This window comes from Ascaphus truei, chromosome 1 (assembly GCF_040206685.1).
Source record: "Ascaphus truei isolate aAscTru1 chromosome 1, aAscTru1.hap1, whole genome shotgun sequence".
Classification (NCBI taxonomy): Eukaryota; Metazoa; Chordata; class Amphibia; order Anura; family Ascaphidae; genus Ascaphus; species Ascaphus truei.
Genome location: NC_134483.1, coordinates 542,935,063 through 542,950,713, shown reverse-complemented (window position 1 = coordinate 542,950,713; position 15,651 = coordinate 542,935,063). Strand labels below are relative to the sequence as shown.

Below are 15,651 nucleotides of genomic sequence, written 5' to 3'. Positions count from 1 at the left end.
TTGCACGGGTTTCGCTCTGGTTAGGCTTCCGTAAAAAAAACCCTGTTGACTCTACGTTGTAGAGCTATACAAACCTATATCACTTCTTGGGGTCTACATGGCAAGGGAATTTGGGAGCAAAAGTGAGGCAAAGAGAATAATATTTTAACAGTGTGTCTTTTTGAATCAATGTATCATAGTCACATATAGGTACATATAGTTACATAATTACATATAATTACATAGTTACATATAGTTACATAGTAGATGAGGTTGAAAAAAGACGTACGTTTATCAAGTTCAACCTACGCTAATTTTAGACGACAGATACTTTAGCCTATATCCGTACTTACAGTATATTGATCCAGAGGAAGGCAAACAAAAAACCCCAGTGACATACAGTATCATCCAATGATATCTCATAACGGGAAAATAAACTCCTCCCTGACTCCAAATATTGCCATATCAGATTACTCCCTGGATCAACATCCTTCCCATGTATACTTATTTGGTATATCCCTGTATACCTTTCCTATCTAAAAAGATGTCCAACCTTTTTTTGAACAAATCTACTGTATCTGCCATCACAGTCTCCATGGGTAATGAATTCCACATTCTGCCCTTACTGTAAAGAACCCTTTCCTTTGTTGCTGGTGAAATCTCATTTCCTCCAACCTTAAGGGGTGATCCAGTGTCCGTTGTACTGCCCGTGGGATGAACAGTTGTTTTGAAAGCTCCTTGTACTGTCCCCGAATATATTTGTATATAATTATCAGATCCCCTCTTAGATGCCTCTTTTCTAATGTAAACAAATCTAATTTAGCTAGCCTCTCATAAATCATATGTTCTACCCCCTTTATTAATTTGGTGGCTCTTCTCTGCACTCTCTTTAGTTCCATAATGTATTTTCTTAGGATTGGTGCCTAAAACTGTACTCCATATTCAAGGTGTGGTCTTACTAATGCTTTGTACAGAGGTATAACTATGTTTAATTCCCTCCCATCCATTGCCCGTTTGATGCAAGATAAGATCTTGTTTGCCTTTGCAGCTACTGCATGACATTGGGAACTATTCTTAAGCCTGCTGTCTACAAGCACTCCTAAATCCTTCTCCATCAAGGATTCCCCCAATATATCTCCATTTAATTTGTAAGTCACCTTTTTATTCTTGCATCCCAAATGCATAACCTTACATTTATCTGTATTAAACCTCAATTGCAATTTATCTGTTCAAGTTTCCAGTCTCTCCAAGTCCTTCTGGAGAGAAATTACATCCTGCTCTGATTCTACTACCTTACACAATTTAGTGTCATCAGCGGAGATGGAGACTTTGCTCTCTATGCCAAGCTCAAGGTCATTAATAAACAAGTTAAAAAGCAGGGGTCCCAGTACCAATCCTACTTACAACTTTAGCCCAAACTTAAAAAGTCCAATTTGCTTTATTTTGTTCAGTAACCTCTTGTGTGAAACCATATCAAAAGCCTTTGCAAAATATAAGTAAACCACATAAACTGCATTACCCTGGTCTAAATTCCTACTTACCTCCTCAAAAAAACTAATAAGGTTAGTTTGGCATGATCTATCCTTCATAAATCCATGCTGACTATTACTAATAATTTTGTTTTCCATTAGGTGTTCCTGAATATTATCCCGTATTAAACCTTCAAGTAGTTTCCCCACTAATGAAGTCAGGCTTACAAGTCTGTAATTCCCTGGTTGTGACCTAGCTCCCTTTTTAAATATAGGCACCACATCTGCTTTACGCCAATCTTGTGGTACTGAGCCTGTGGAAATGGAGTCCTTAAATATTAAATATAATGGTTTTGCTATTACTGAGCTTAACTCCTTGAGAACTCTTGGATGTATGCCATCGGGGCCAGGTGCCTTATTTACTTTTTTTTTCAAGTCGCGTATGAACTTCTTCCTCAGTTACCCAATTGTTCATTAATATGGAGGTTGTGGCTTCCTCCTGCAGCACTACTATTGAACTTGATTCTTCCCTGGTAAACACAGAGGCAAAGAATTTGTTTAATACCTGTGCTTTTTCCTTATCTCCAATAATCTGCCATCTCACACTGAAAGGGTCCTATATTTTCTTTTCAATATTTTTGTTATTAAGGTTCTTAAAGAACATTTTAGGGTTGATCTTACTTTCTATTGCAATCCTTTTTTCATTATCCATTTTTGCTAATTTGATTTCCCTTTTGCAATTTTTGTTCCTTCTGACTTAAAGAATCTAAACGCCTTCTTCTTCTTGTCCATTTCCTCCCCTACCTGTTTATTTAGCCACATTGGTTTTGAATTATTTCTTTTATACTTATTGCCCAAGGGGATACACTGATAAGTGTGCTTTTCTAACAATATTGTATAGACTGCAAAAACATCATCCCAGTGTATTACTTGTAGATTAGTCCTCAGTTTATTAAAATCTGCCTTTCTAAAGTTTAATGTCTTTGTGGAACCCATGTAATATGGTTTTTGATAATTTATTTCAAACTAGCTGAGAGACCCGGCGTTGCCCGGGATATAATTTTGGGGGGGCGTACGACAGGGTTAGGCTTCCCCCCCCCCCCCTTGACAGCTAGGTGGGTGACTGAGTTGACTGAGTGTGTGGGTGACTGGGTGGGTGTGTGACACTTGACTGAGTGGGTGGGTGACTGAGTGGGTGGGTGACTTTGGGTCGGTTTGACTTTGGGTCGGTGGGTGGGTGACTTTGGGTCGGTGGGTGGGTGACTTTGGGTCGGTTTGACTTTGGGTCGGTGGGTGTGTGACTTTGGGTCGGTGGGTGTGTGACTTTGGGTCGGTGGGTGGGTGACTTTGGGTCGGTTTGACTTTGGGTCAGTGGGTGGGTGACTTTGGGTCAGTGGGTGACTTTGGGTCGGTGGTTGGGTGGGTGAGTTGGGTCGGTGGGTGGGTGAGTGGGAGACTGACTGGGTGGGTGAGTGGGAGACTGACTGGGTGGGTGAGTGGGAGACTGACTGGGTGGGTGAATGGGTGACTGGGTGGGTGGGTGACTGACTGGGTGGGTGAGTGACTGACTGGGTGGGTGAGTGGGTGACTGGGTGGGTGAGTGGGTGACTGACTGGGTGGGTGAGTGGGTGACTGACTGGGTGGGTGAGTGGGTGACTGACTGGGTGGGTGAGTGGGTGACTGACTGGGTGGGTGAGTGGGTGACTGACTGGGTGGGTGAGTGGGTGACTGGGTGGGTGAGTGGGTGACTGACTGACTGAATGGGTGGGTGACTGGGTGACTGACTGAATGGGTGACTGACTGAATGGGTGACTGGGTGACTGAATGGGTGGGTAACTGAGTGGGTGACTGAGTGGGTGGGTGACTGAGTGGGTGGGTGACTGGGTGAAAGTGGGTGACTGGGTGAAAGTGACTGGGTGGGTGACTGGGTGGGTGTGTGGGTGGGTGACTGAGTGGGTGACTGAGTGAGTGGGTGACTGAGTGAGTGGGTGACTGAGTGGGTGGGTGACTGAGTGGGTGGGTGGGTGACTGGGTGAAAGTGGGTGACTGGGTGAAAGTGACTGGGTGGGTGACTGGGTGGGTGTGTGGGTGACTGAGTGGGTGACTGGGTGGGTGTGTGGGTGGGTGACTGAGTGGGTGACTGAGTGAGTGGGTGGGTGACTGAGTGAGTGGGTGGGTGACTGAGTGGGTGGGTGACTGAGTGAGTGGGTGGGTGACTAAGTGATTTTTTGGGTGACTAAGTGAGTGGGTGGGTGGGTTACTGAGTGGGTGGGTGACTGAGTGGGTGGGTGACTGAGTGGGTGGGTGACTGAGTGAGTGACTGAGTGGGTGACTGAGTGAGTGACTGAGTGGGTGACTGAGTGGGTGAAAGTGACTGGGTGGGTGTGTGGGTGACTGGGTGACAGTGCGTGGGTGGGAGACGGTGTGTGACTTACCTTGACCCCGTGGCATCTGGCTGGGGCAGGAGGTGAGTTCGGGAAGCTGGGGGGGGGCAAGAGTGGCAGGTGTCCCGCGCCGCGCTTCCCCTCTCCGGTAGCGTCACACGTGATGGGGAGTCCCGCGCCGCGCTTCCCCTCTCCGGTAGCGGCGCACGTGAGGGGGAGTCCCGCGCCGCGCTTCCCCTCTCCGGTAGCGGCGCACGTGAGGGGGAGTCCCGCGCCGCGCTTCCCCTCTCCGGTAGCGGCGCACGTGATGGGGAGTCCCGCGCCGCTTCCCCTCTCCAGTAGCGGCGCACGTGATGGGGAGAGCAGGAGGGCCGCGCCGTGAGGGGGGAAGAGCCTGGAGTTTGCTGCTGAGCAGCAGGGCCGCGCTTCCTCCGCGGCGCACGGTGAGGGTGATGGTGCGGCTGGGGATGTTGCGGAGCGTGGGGATTTGGGTGAGGTGGGGAGGGGGGAGAGAGTGAGGGGCACCGGGAGAGTGAGGGGCACCGGGAGAGGAGGGGCACCGGGAGGGGGGGGGGTGGAAGGTGAGCTGCGGTCCAACTGACGGGGGAGAGTGTGTGTCCCTGTGTGTGTGTGTCCCTGTGTGTGTGTGTCCCTGTGTGTCCTTTGGCCCGTCACTCCGCCTCAGGCCAATGAGAGGTGTGCGGGGGCGGACCAAGGGACCAATGAGATTTCCCCTAGGGACACCGGACATCCAGGCAGGCAGGCTGGCATGCATGCATGCAGGCAGGCAGGCAAACATACAGTGCTTTCACTAATATAGTATAAGATGAGACCATGTTATGATCACTGTTACCCAAATGTTCCAGGACTTGAATATTTGTTATTACTTCTACATTGTTTGATATGACCAAATCCAGTACTGCCCCTCTCCTGGTTGGTTCCTCAATAATTTGGGTCATGTGATTGTCTTTAAGCACCCCGAAAAACCTGTTTCCTTTTGTTGTAACGCTAATCTCATTGCCCCAGTCTATGTCTGGATAATTAAAATCCCCCATTATGCAAACATGACCCAGTTTTGATGCCTTCTCCATTTGCAAAAGTATTTTGGCTTCTTCAGTCTCACAGATCTTTCGTGGTTTATCTCATATCCCTACAAACATTTTCTTTGTACTTTTACCTCCACTGTGACGTTCCAGCGGGATTTATCGTGCAAATAGCATGGGAAAGTCTCGTAGGAACGCGCCATGCCAGTTACCGTAAGCCGGACTCGCAACAAAGAGCCAAGAAAGAGAGCAGGAGCTCCAGAGCATACTGTGTATATCGCGTCGGTACCCCCTGCCCTTGTCTGCTTCTCTTCCATGAGCTCCAGAGCATACTGTGTATATCGGGTCGGTACCCCCTGCCCTTGTCTGCTTCTCTTCCATGAGATCCAGAGCATACTGTGTATATCGCGTCAGTACCCCCTGCCCTTGTCTGCTTCTCTTCCATGAGATCCAGAGCATACTGTGTATATCGCGTCAGTACCCCCTGCCCTTGTCTGCTTCTCTTCCATGAGATCCAGAGCATACTGTGTATATCGCGTCGGTACCCTCTGCCCTTGTCTGCTTCTCTTCCATGAGATCCAGAGCATACTGTGTATATCGCGTCGGTACCCCCTGCCCTTGTCTGCTTCTCTTCCATGAGATCCAGAGGATGGAAATGATGGAAATGAGTTACGTCTGTCTTTGTCACCATATCTGGCATGGGCTCCAGTCCACACACCTTGATTTACATGATGAATGTAACTCGCTGCTCTCTTGTTACTTGCTCAGGTTCTGTAGACCAGGGGCGCCCATGTCCAGTCCTCAAGACCCCCCAACAGGTCAGGTTTTTAGGATATCCCAGCTTCAGCACAGGTGAGCCACCTGTGCTGAAGCAGTGGCTGATTGAGCCTCCTAATGCTGAAGTAGGGACTGATTGAGCCACCTGTGCTGAAGCAGGGACTGATTGAGCCACTTATGCTGAAGCAGGGACTGATTGAGCCACCTGTGCTGAAGCAGTGACTGATTGAACCACCTGTGTTGAAGATGGGATATCCTGAAACCCTGTCCTGTTGGTGGCCCTTGAGGGCTGCAGCTGAGCACCCCTGCTGTAGACCGTGCCTAGTTGTTACTCACCGAGAGTGGCACTTCACATACTGCCCCTGCCCATCTTTGCCGCAGTTTCCGTAGGTGTCCCCGGCTTTGTTCACGTCTTGGAAGCAGACGTCAGGAGCCGGCCACGCGCCTGCAGGAGAAGGAGCGGAGTGAGACGCTGGAGGAGGCGGAGACGGGAAGACCGAGCATCCCATTCACAATCTGCAGGAGCTTTATGGTGGGAGGTCCTGGGACATTCTGAGTAATAACGGGATATGTGGTGGTATCAGCGGGAGCAATCAGGTTCGCTTCATAGACTGATCTCATAGTTTTCCATAGAAGGGCTGTTCAGATAAGTAAAGCAATAGTCCACCCTACAAAAGTCTTGCTATCAACATGAGAGTTTAGTGTAGGATCAATGTTTCGGTCCTTCCTTGGACCTCCTTGGTCTTTGCATCTTGACCAAGGTCCATGGACAGACCGAAACATTAATCCTACATTAAACTCTTACGTTGATATCAAGACCTCCTGGAGTGCGGACTATTGCTTTACTTATCTGAACATCGCTTTTGTGGAGGTCCTGAGCACCCGGGGAAGATCACCCCTGAATGAATGGGAGTGCTCCTTCGAATTCACCATAGAAAAGTTGTGACATAATTTATGGCTTGAGTATAAACAGAAGGGGTCAGGGATGTGGACCATGAATCTTCAGTTCAACACTTCTCTTACGTTATAAGAAGATTGAGTAAGGGTCATTCATCAAGTCTCTATGCAGAAAAACAGCACCAGATTTATCACAAAGAAATGTCCTACAACGCTCTACGACTCGTCTTTCTTCCATAAATCTGGTGCCGTTCTTTCTTTTTTTTACATGTTCCCAGACCTTCATAAACCCCAGCACGTTCCTATATACAAGATGTTCCTATATACAACATGTTGCTATATACAAGATGTAATGGTTATTATGGCCAGTGTGCATTACCTGCCCCCCAGAGATGAACACACTGTTCCTGATGAGTCATACACATCCCGTTGTAGCAGTATGCCTTCTCGTACGCACACGGAGACCCGTCCAATATATACACGTTGAGTGGGCAGTAAGGAGTTGCACCCGTGCAGAATTCTGGCAGGTCACATGACCCTGACATCTCTCGGCACAGCGTGCCAGCGGTTTTAAGCTGTGAAAAGAAGAAGTGGGTCTTAGTACCACCAGCTTCTCAGATCAAGCTGAGAAGGGGAGAAACAGCTGTCTGTGAAAGGGTTTGATAAAAAGAGAGAAAAGTTGCGCCAAAAAAGAATTAGCCTACTGTTCAATATATGGCTCCTGTCCTTGGCACAAAGCAGTTCCGCAGCCTGAGTCTCTCAGAGGTGATTCACCAACCTCTGTGTGGATACTGGTAGAAAAAAGGGGGGTCCTCCGGCGCGTTACTCTGCTTGTGGCTCCACGGCGTTTAAGGCATATAAGTGAGGGAGAGAAGAGAGGGGACCACAGTAAGGGACCAATACAGTGATTATACACAGCTCTTCGTTTGATTGGGGAGGGAGGGAGGGGGGGGAGTAGGGGTGTTGGGGAATCAATAGAGATTGAACGATACTGCTACATAAAGGAGACACACTTACATCAAAATATCTAATATCTTGAATTCTTCTACTCTTCTCCTTATATAGCTGCGTGTTGTTGAGGGTGAGGAAAAACATTCTGGTATCCTCCTTAGCAAAAAATAAAGGGAAAAAATAGTGCAATACAGTTTATTAACAATGGAAAAAAAGAGATTGAACACTTACAAGCGGCCGATAATTTCAGGCATAGAGAGGAGATGCTGCCAGACTCCACAACGGATCCCTTCCTGGGTTGGGCTGCTTTGTCCTGGCTGTTTCCCTGTTGGCAGATGGTTGCTGTGTTGATCTTCACTTCGGGTGGCTGGGATTGAGAGTTTCCAAAAGCCCGTGCACAGGCTATGTCCTCCTCAAAAAAGGCCTGTCCCTCAGCATACACAGCATACAGATTTCAGCTCCCTGCTCCGGTGCGCATGCGCATGCGCAAACGGCGGGATCGCCGAGCCAGATAGTACAGGGGAGTCAAGTCCTCACTACGGTGGCTTGTAATGGCCAAAAAACGTCAAACGCGTTTCGCCAATGCTTCCTCAGTGACAGGCCTTTTTTGAGGAGGACATAGCCTGTGCACGGGCTTCTGGAAACTCTCAATCCCAGCCACCCGAAGTGAAGATCAACACAGCAACCATCTGCCAACAGGGAAACAGCCAGGACAAAGCAGCCCAACCCAGGAAGGGATCCGTTGTGGAGTCTGGCAGCATCTCCTCTCTATGCCTGAAATTATCGGCCGCTTGTAAGTGTTCAATCTCTTTTTTTCCATTGTTAATAAACTGTATTGCACTATTTTTTCCCTTTATTTTTTGCTAAGGAGGATACCAGAAGGTTTTTCCTCACCCTCAACAACACGCAGCTATATAAGGAGAAGAGTAGAAGAATTCAAGATATTAGATATTTTGATGTAAGTGTGTCTCCTTTATGTAGCAGTATCGTTCAATCTCTATTGATTCCCCAACACCCCTACTCCCCCCCCTCCCTCCCTCCCCAATCAAACGAAGAGCTGTGTATAATCACTGTATTGGTCCCTTACTGTGGTCCCCTCTCTTCTCTCCCTCACTTATATGCCTTAAACGCCGTGGAGCCACAAGCAGAGTAACGCGCCGGAGGACCCCCCTTTTTTCTACCTGTGAAAGGGTTTGCTGGTTTTGTACTTTCACAATCCAGGCTTCGCTGTACAAGCTACATAATAAAGCAAAGACGAAGCTTCTGGGAACTTCAACTTTACAAGGAATTTAGGAAACTCGTGACACAATCAGGGGGGCTTATTTACATAACCCCACCCTATGTCTCGATATTAAATACAGGGAGATGGTTACAGGACTGGAAAAGTCGCGAGGAACCTGTGCGAGACACGTAGATGCGTCCTGAGTCTTCACTGTTCCTTTTCACTCAACATAATCTTAAAGCTGCAGTTCAGGCAATATTCTGCATGTGTGTTTTTTTTTAATAAATCAGTTCTGTAGTAAGAAAAAATACTTTTAGCATTTTCTGTTTTTAAAAAAACAACTTTGAAAGACCAATTTTCTTGTATTCTATTTTAACAGCCATTTGCTAAGGCACTGCCCCTTCATGTCCTGTCACAAGCCCTGGCACACCCCTTTGTCAGCCCTGCCCTCCCTCTAGCACATGTCAGGAGTGCTCATGAATATTCATGAGCTTCCACTGACAGACAGAAGCAGAAGAAAAACAGATCCCTTCACTAATTATGTCACCAAATTTCGCCTATCAATACATGGAGAACGAATTGACCTGCAGCTATACAGTTCTTTAGGTAATTAGAGATTGCACACATGAAACTATTGAAGTAAAAAAAAAAAAAAAAAAGACTGAACTGCAGCTTTAACGATCGTTTGCGTTCACAAGAAAACACTCGCTCCCGAAACACCAGGTGGCCATGCTGATTTTATGCTGGTCTTTGTCCTGTTTCCTAGCAGTAATAATCTATAGGAGAAGCCCTTCCACACGTATAAGGTTTTCTATGCTTTATTGATTGGGATTGGAGAATGGACAGGTCTACTCAATAGTGGCCTTAGGTAAGGACAAACAAGGGAACTGGCCCACACCCAAAGTTTGTGAATGTTTTATTGGGGTAAGACACAACAAAGTGGCCACAAGGGGTCACTAAAAGTCCCTTAATGTTGCATTCAAGTATTGACGTGATATATTGTATACATAAAGTAGCAGTTAAATAACTGATACCACAAGATCCAAATTTGACGCAGAGCCAAAAGCCAAATGTAACAGGATAAACAATTATTTGAACTTTAATACAAAATAAAACCCGACGAAAATCATAAAATGACAACTATAGTAAGTAGATAAAGGCGAAACGGAGATATAGTGGAAGTGAGCGCTGGTATAGTACTGAACGCGCAGCCTCACAGAAGCTGCAGTAATGTACAAAGCAGAATATGGTTACTCAGCTAAACGCCTCACTATAATAACGTGCAGTAAAACACCAGCTAGATTCTAATTAATCTAATCCTGCTAAAGATTCAATTTATTTGGGACATTTGCACAGGTTTTATGGCCTCTTTGCATCCTCCACAAAAAGATGGAGAATCCCAACATCCTCTGTGACACATGCAGTGAAAATGCCACCCGAAACTCATTGGGACAGTCGCACTGATAGTGTACAAGTTATACGCTGAGGCTTCTGGAATCTGTAAAGCAATTATTGAAGTATTGAAAATCCCCGCCCTGGACAGTGTAACTTGGGCAGAAGCCAATGGTCTTTTGGCTGAGCTGTGGTCATTCACATGTCTTCCTAGCATGGTTATCTGGTCTGACGTCCTGTTGCAAGTGAATAAAGTAAGCGAACTCATGCAAAATATATCTATGCAGCTAGAAGTTGCCGTGGCATTGCTGCAAGGTATCCATGAATATACTGTATGACTGAGTATAGCGATCGTGGATTTAAAACAGCAGAAGTTGCTGAAAACGTGGCTGGGACATTTGATGAGCCTGTTGAGATCACATCTCCAGGGCAGCGTGTGAGTGAGGGCTGGACTTTTCCTGGGTGAAGCAGCAGGCGAGCTCGTACTTGACCCAAAAGACAAATTTCGCCTTAATTGGCTTAATGTTGTGGTGGATGAAACAATTGCTAAACTAGGCGACAGATTTAAATAAATGGCGCAGTTTAAGGACAAGTATGGATTCATATTTGATGTTACATTTTTGGCTAATATGTGTGATGATAACCTTGAAACGGATGATGCAAAGATGCATCTCTACACCCTGCGGGAGACACAGATTCCTCAGGGTTGCCGACTGAAATAAGAGGGTTTTTTTTTAGGTTACATAAGAAACCTCAAGGAAAAGGCCCAGCGAGAGTAGCCCTTCAGTTTATTCATAAGTCTAACATTCCAGATATTTACCCACATTTCTGGGTAGTACTTTGCATTATTCCAAACGCACCTGTAACCGCTGCGTCTGGTGAGAGCTCAATTTCTAAGTTGAAAAGGATAAAAAATGATGTACGCTCCTCTATGTCGCGAGAACGTGGAGGATTTTAAAACCCATTATTTTAAACAGTATAACATTAAAGATTGTATTTTAATATTGTCATATCCCTATTATCTTGAGGGTATTGAGTGCTACAATTGGGTTCTTGCCTCTCTGCTGTTTACCAGAGATTTAGATGATAGCGATCTGATTGAGGACTTCCAATAAAGCTCACACTTACACTTCAATAAATATCATTGAATTGGATTAATCAATTCACTGGGCATTAGCATACTGTATATCCTACTATGAAATCCTCACGTAATGCTCTATTTTTGTCTTGGTAAGAGCGTTACATTTGCAGATAACAGTGTGTTACTTTGTGTTGTGTATGACGTGTGTAACTCTGTGCGGGGCGGATATAATGTTACACGTATTATGTACATTGTAACGTTATTCACACCACTTGCAATAAATATGAATTACACTGAATGTACGATGATACTTTCATTGTCGCTTCGACAGGGTAGAGCGACATTCAAAGCAGAAATGCTGCTTATAGGTCATCAAATTCAAACCTCTAAGGGGCCCCCAATGAATCTCTTGCGGTGGGGGGGGGGGCATAACCCTAAGGCCACCCCTGGCACTTCACTCCCCTGAAGCTGAACCTTGTGATTTACAGCAATAGACGACACGCCACATATTTGTAAGTTCCAAACTACTGTTGGCCACGTCCCTTCTCCCCGGGCTGCACCCTGGCATGGACAGCAGCGGAGAGCGAGGGGTGCGGCGGTATTTACCTTACAGTCCTGGCAGCAGTCCCCATGCGCACACTGAGCCCCCACCTTTAGCGTGCAGTTGTTGGCATTGCAGCAGGGATTGGTACATTCCTGCGTAAGAAACACACATCCATACGTCACATCCACGGTATAACAGTATTAGGAATTCCTTTATTATATTCAAACGTATGAATGAGAACTTAGAGCAAGACAATGATGTAAGATTGAGAATTCATTGGTAGCCAGAAGAGCTGAATCCTAGTGCAGGTTTGATGCATAGCAGATGTTAGAGGTTGGCGCAAGGATAGGATTTCAAGGCCTAGTATGAGATCTGAGCCTGAAGTAGTTCTGAGATTTTTTGTCTCAAGCAAGCTACGAGGAGAAAGCGGGCGGAGTTAGTGATCAATAAATACAGCTGTGCTCTGGTCACTCTCTCTCTTTACTACAAACAAACACAAACCGAGCCCAGTGCTACATCCAATGGCAAAAATACACAGTGAAATACCTATATATCTCTTTAATAAAAGCGTCATTTAGTTTAACACTTTTATTCAAGAGATATATAGGTATTTCACTGTGTATTTTTGCCATTGGATGTAGCACGGGGCTCGGTTTGTGTTTTTTTGTAGTATATATTGCCATGCCCAGTAGCACTCCTTTTTTGACATTTATATACATATATATATATTTTGTGGTAACTTTTGGGGTTTAAAAGAGCTTACTGGGTATCTGTGTGTTCACTCTCTCTCTTTCCAAGATCCCTGGCTCTCTCCAAGGACACTCTCTGCATGTACCACCAGCAGCATGTGAGTGAGCAAAGGTTTCTCTATGATTACCATCTGAGCACATGTTGGCCATCATTGATTGAACTTTCATCTGTAAGTAACACTGTAAGAATAAACTAACTTTGTCTTCTGAAAAACAATCTTCTGAAGTATTGGAATCTTTCTGACCAAGAAATAATAAGTGGAATTATTATTTAACAAACAGCTTCTCATGGGCAGCTACGGTTGTCTTTGGGTGGCCAAGGAAGGTATAACTTTACCATGATAAAGATGCTAACAAAGGCATCACACGTGTTAGGCCTGCAGAAGAGCAATGCATTGCAGGCCTCTGAAGATGTCCCAGGGGTCTCACCCCGTGCAGTACGTACCTCAGGCTCTCCGCAGTCACACTCCTCTCGCTCCTCCAGGAACCCGTTCCCACACTTCCTTCCAACCACCAGGTCCCGGGTGTCTGGCATGTTGAAGAGACACATCCCACCTCCCTTCTGGAAGTAACCCTTCAGCTGCTGCTGACTGCAGGAGCTGAACTTGCGAGGGAAAGGATGTCTGGGGAGGGGGCAAAGAGAGAGGGGACCAGAGTATCTATGAAACCTCAGGGGAAGAAGGATGGACATTTCATTCGTAGAGTGGTATACACACAAATATAGACATAGCAGAGCAACACAGGCTCAGAGAGCTTACATAGTTACACAGGAGGTGAGGGTGAAGAAAGACATATGTCCATTAAGTTCAACCATATGTATAATGGGTGGAGGGAAATGAAGTGTTTGCTATAGTAGATCCACAGGAGACGTGTAGATGTAGGAGTTAAGGCTTCGGGCATTTAAATATTATATGAAAATGCTATAAAAAAAATATATAAAAATACTATTACTAATGTCGCTGAACCACTAATATGGTAATAACGTTTTACCTCTAGCCCTCAGAGTTTCTCACCCCCTAACTATATTCCCTATTGCCCACCTGACCCGATTTCTTTCTTATTTTTAGATCCTATAACCCCCCCGACACTAACTCTTACACTATAAAACTTTCAGATCCTACAACCCTTGGACCCCATCTCTATCACCTTTCGACCTTATAGCCCTTACATCCTATAATCTTCAGACCCTATAGCTCTTACACCATATAACCCTCAGACACTACAGCTTTCTCAACTTGAAATCTTCAGATCCCACAATTTATGGAGAGTTTATTCTCCAGACACTTTTATACTGAAATCTCTTTCCTCCAGACCATATTATCCTGTAACTCTCCCTCACACTCTATGACTCTCCCTCACACTCTCACTCTGTGACTCTCCCTCACACTCTGTGACTCTCCCTCACACTCTGTGACTCTCCCTCACACTCTCACTCTGAGTCTCCCACACACTCTCACTCTGTGACTCTCCCTCACACTCTCACTCTGTGACTCTCCCTCACACTCTCACTCTGTGACTCTCCCACACACTCTCACTCTGTGACTCTCCCACACACTCTCACTCTGTGACTCTCCCACACACTATCACTCTGTGACTCTCCCACACACACTCACTCTGTGACACTCCCTCACTCTCACTTTGTGACCCTCCCTCACACTCTCACTCTGTGACTCTCCCACAAACACTCTCACTCTGTGACTCTCCCTCGCACACTCTCTCTTTGACTCTCCCACACACTCTCACTTTGTGACCCTCCCTCACACTCTTACTCTCCCTCACACTCTCCCTCACACTCTCACTCTGTGACTCTCCCTCACACTCTCACTCTGTGACTCTCCCTCACACTCTCACTCTGTGACTCTCCCTCACACTCTCACTCTGTGACTCTCCCTCACACTCTCACTCTGACTCTCCCTCACACTCTGACTCTCCCTCACATTCTCACTCTGACTTTCCCTCACACACTGTCACTCTGTGAATCTCCCTCACACACTCTCACTCTGTGACTCTCCCTCACACTCTCACTCTGTGACTCTCCTTCACACTCTCACTCTGTGACACTCCCTCACATTCTCACTCTGTGACTCTCCCTCACATCCTTTCCTCCTGTGACTCTCCCACACACTCTCACTCTGTGACTCTCCCTCACACTCTTACTCTCCCTCACACTCTCCCTCACACTCTCACTCTGTGACTCTCCCTCACACTCTCACTCTGTGACTCTCCCACACACTCTCACTTTGTGACCCTCCCTCACACTCTTACTCTCCCTCACACTCTCCCTCACACTCTCACTCTGTGACTCTCCCTCACACTCTCACTCTGTGACTCTCCCTCACACTCTCACTCTGTGACTCACACTCTCACTCTGTGACTCTCCCTCACACTCTCACTCTATGACTCTCCCTCACACTCTCACTCTGACTCTCCCTCACATTCTCACTCTGACTTTCCCTCACACACTGTCACTCTGTGAATCTCCCTCACACACTCTCACTCTGTGACTCTCCCTCACACTCTCACTCTGTGACTCTCCTTCACACTCTCACTCTGTGACACTCCCTCACATTCTCACTCTGTGACTCTCCCTCACATCCTTTCCTCCTGTGACTCTCCCACACACTCTCACTCTGTGACTCTTCCACACATCCTTTCCTCCTGTGACTCTCCCTCACACTCTCACTCTGTGACTCTCCCTCACACTCTGTGACTCTCCCACACACTCTCACTCTGTGACTCTCCCTCACACTCTCACTCTGTGACTCTCCCTCACACTCTCACTCTGTGACTCTCCCACACACTCTCACTCTGTGACTCTCCCACACACTCTCACTCTGTGACTCTCCCACACACTCTCACTCTGTGACTCTCCCACACACACTCACTCTGTGACACTCCCTCACTCTCACTTTGTGAACCTCCCTCACACTCTCACTCTGTGACTCTCCCACAAACACTCTCACTCTGTGACTCTCCCTCGCACACTCTCTCTTTGACTCTCCCACACACTCTCACTTTGTGACCCTCCCTCACACTCTCACTCTGTGACTCTCCCTCACACTCTCACTCTGTGACTCTCCCACACACTCTCACTCTGTGACTCTCCCACACACTCTCACTCTGTGACTCTCCCACACACTATCACTCTGTGACTCTCCCACAC

At 46.7% G+C, this 15,651-nt stretch overlaps 1 protein-coding gene across 3 annotated transcripts in view; it reads right to left on the bottom strand.

Moving 5' to 3' along the window:
- The window catches only part of LOC142467670 (disintegrin and metalloproteinase domain-containing protein 33-like), a 209,492-nt gene that overhangs the window by 38,191 nt on the left and 155,650 nt on the right, over positions 1-15,651 (bottom strand). For all 3 annotated transcript variants that reach the window (XM_075573605.1, XM_075573608.1, XM_075573616.1), the window contains 4 exons: positions 12,934-13,111; positions 11,802-11,891; positions 6,929-7,124; positions 5,989-6,097 (listed from right to left, as the gene is read on the bottom strand). In XM_075573605.1, coding sequence (XP_075429720.1) covers positions 5,989-6,097; positions 6,929-7,124; positions 11,802-11,891; positions 12,934-13,111 — 573 coding nt within the window. The remainder of the gene's footprint in view (positions 1-5,988; positions 6,098-6,928; positions 7,125-11,801; positions 11,892-12,933; positions 13,112-15,651) is intronic.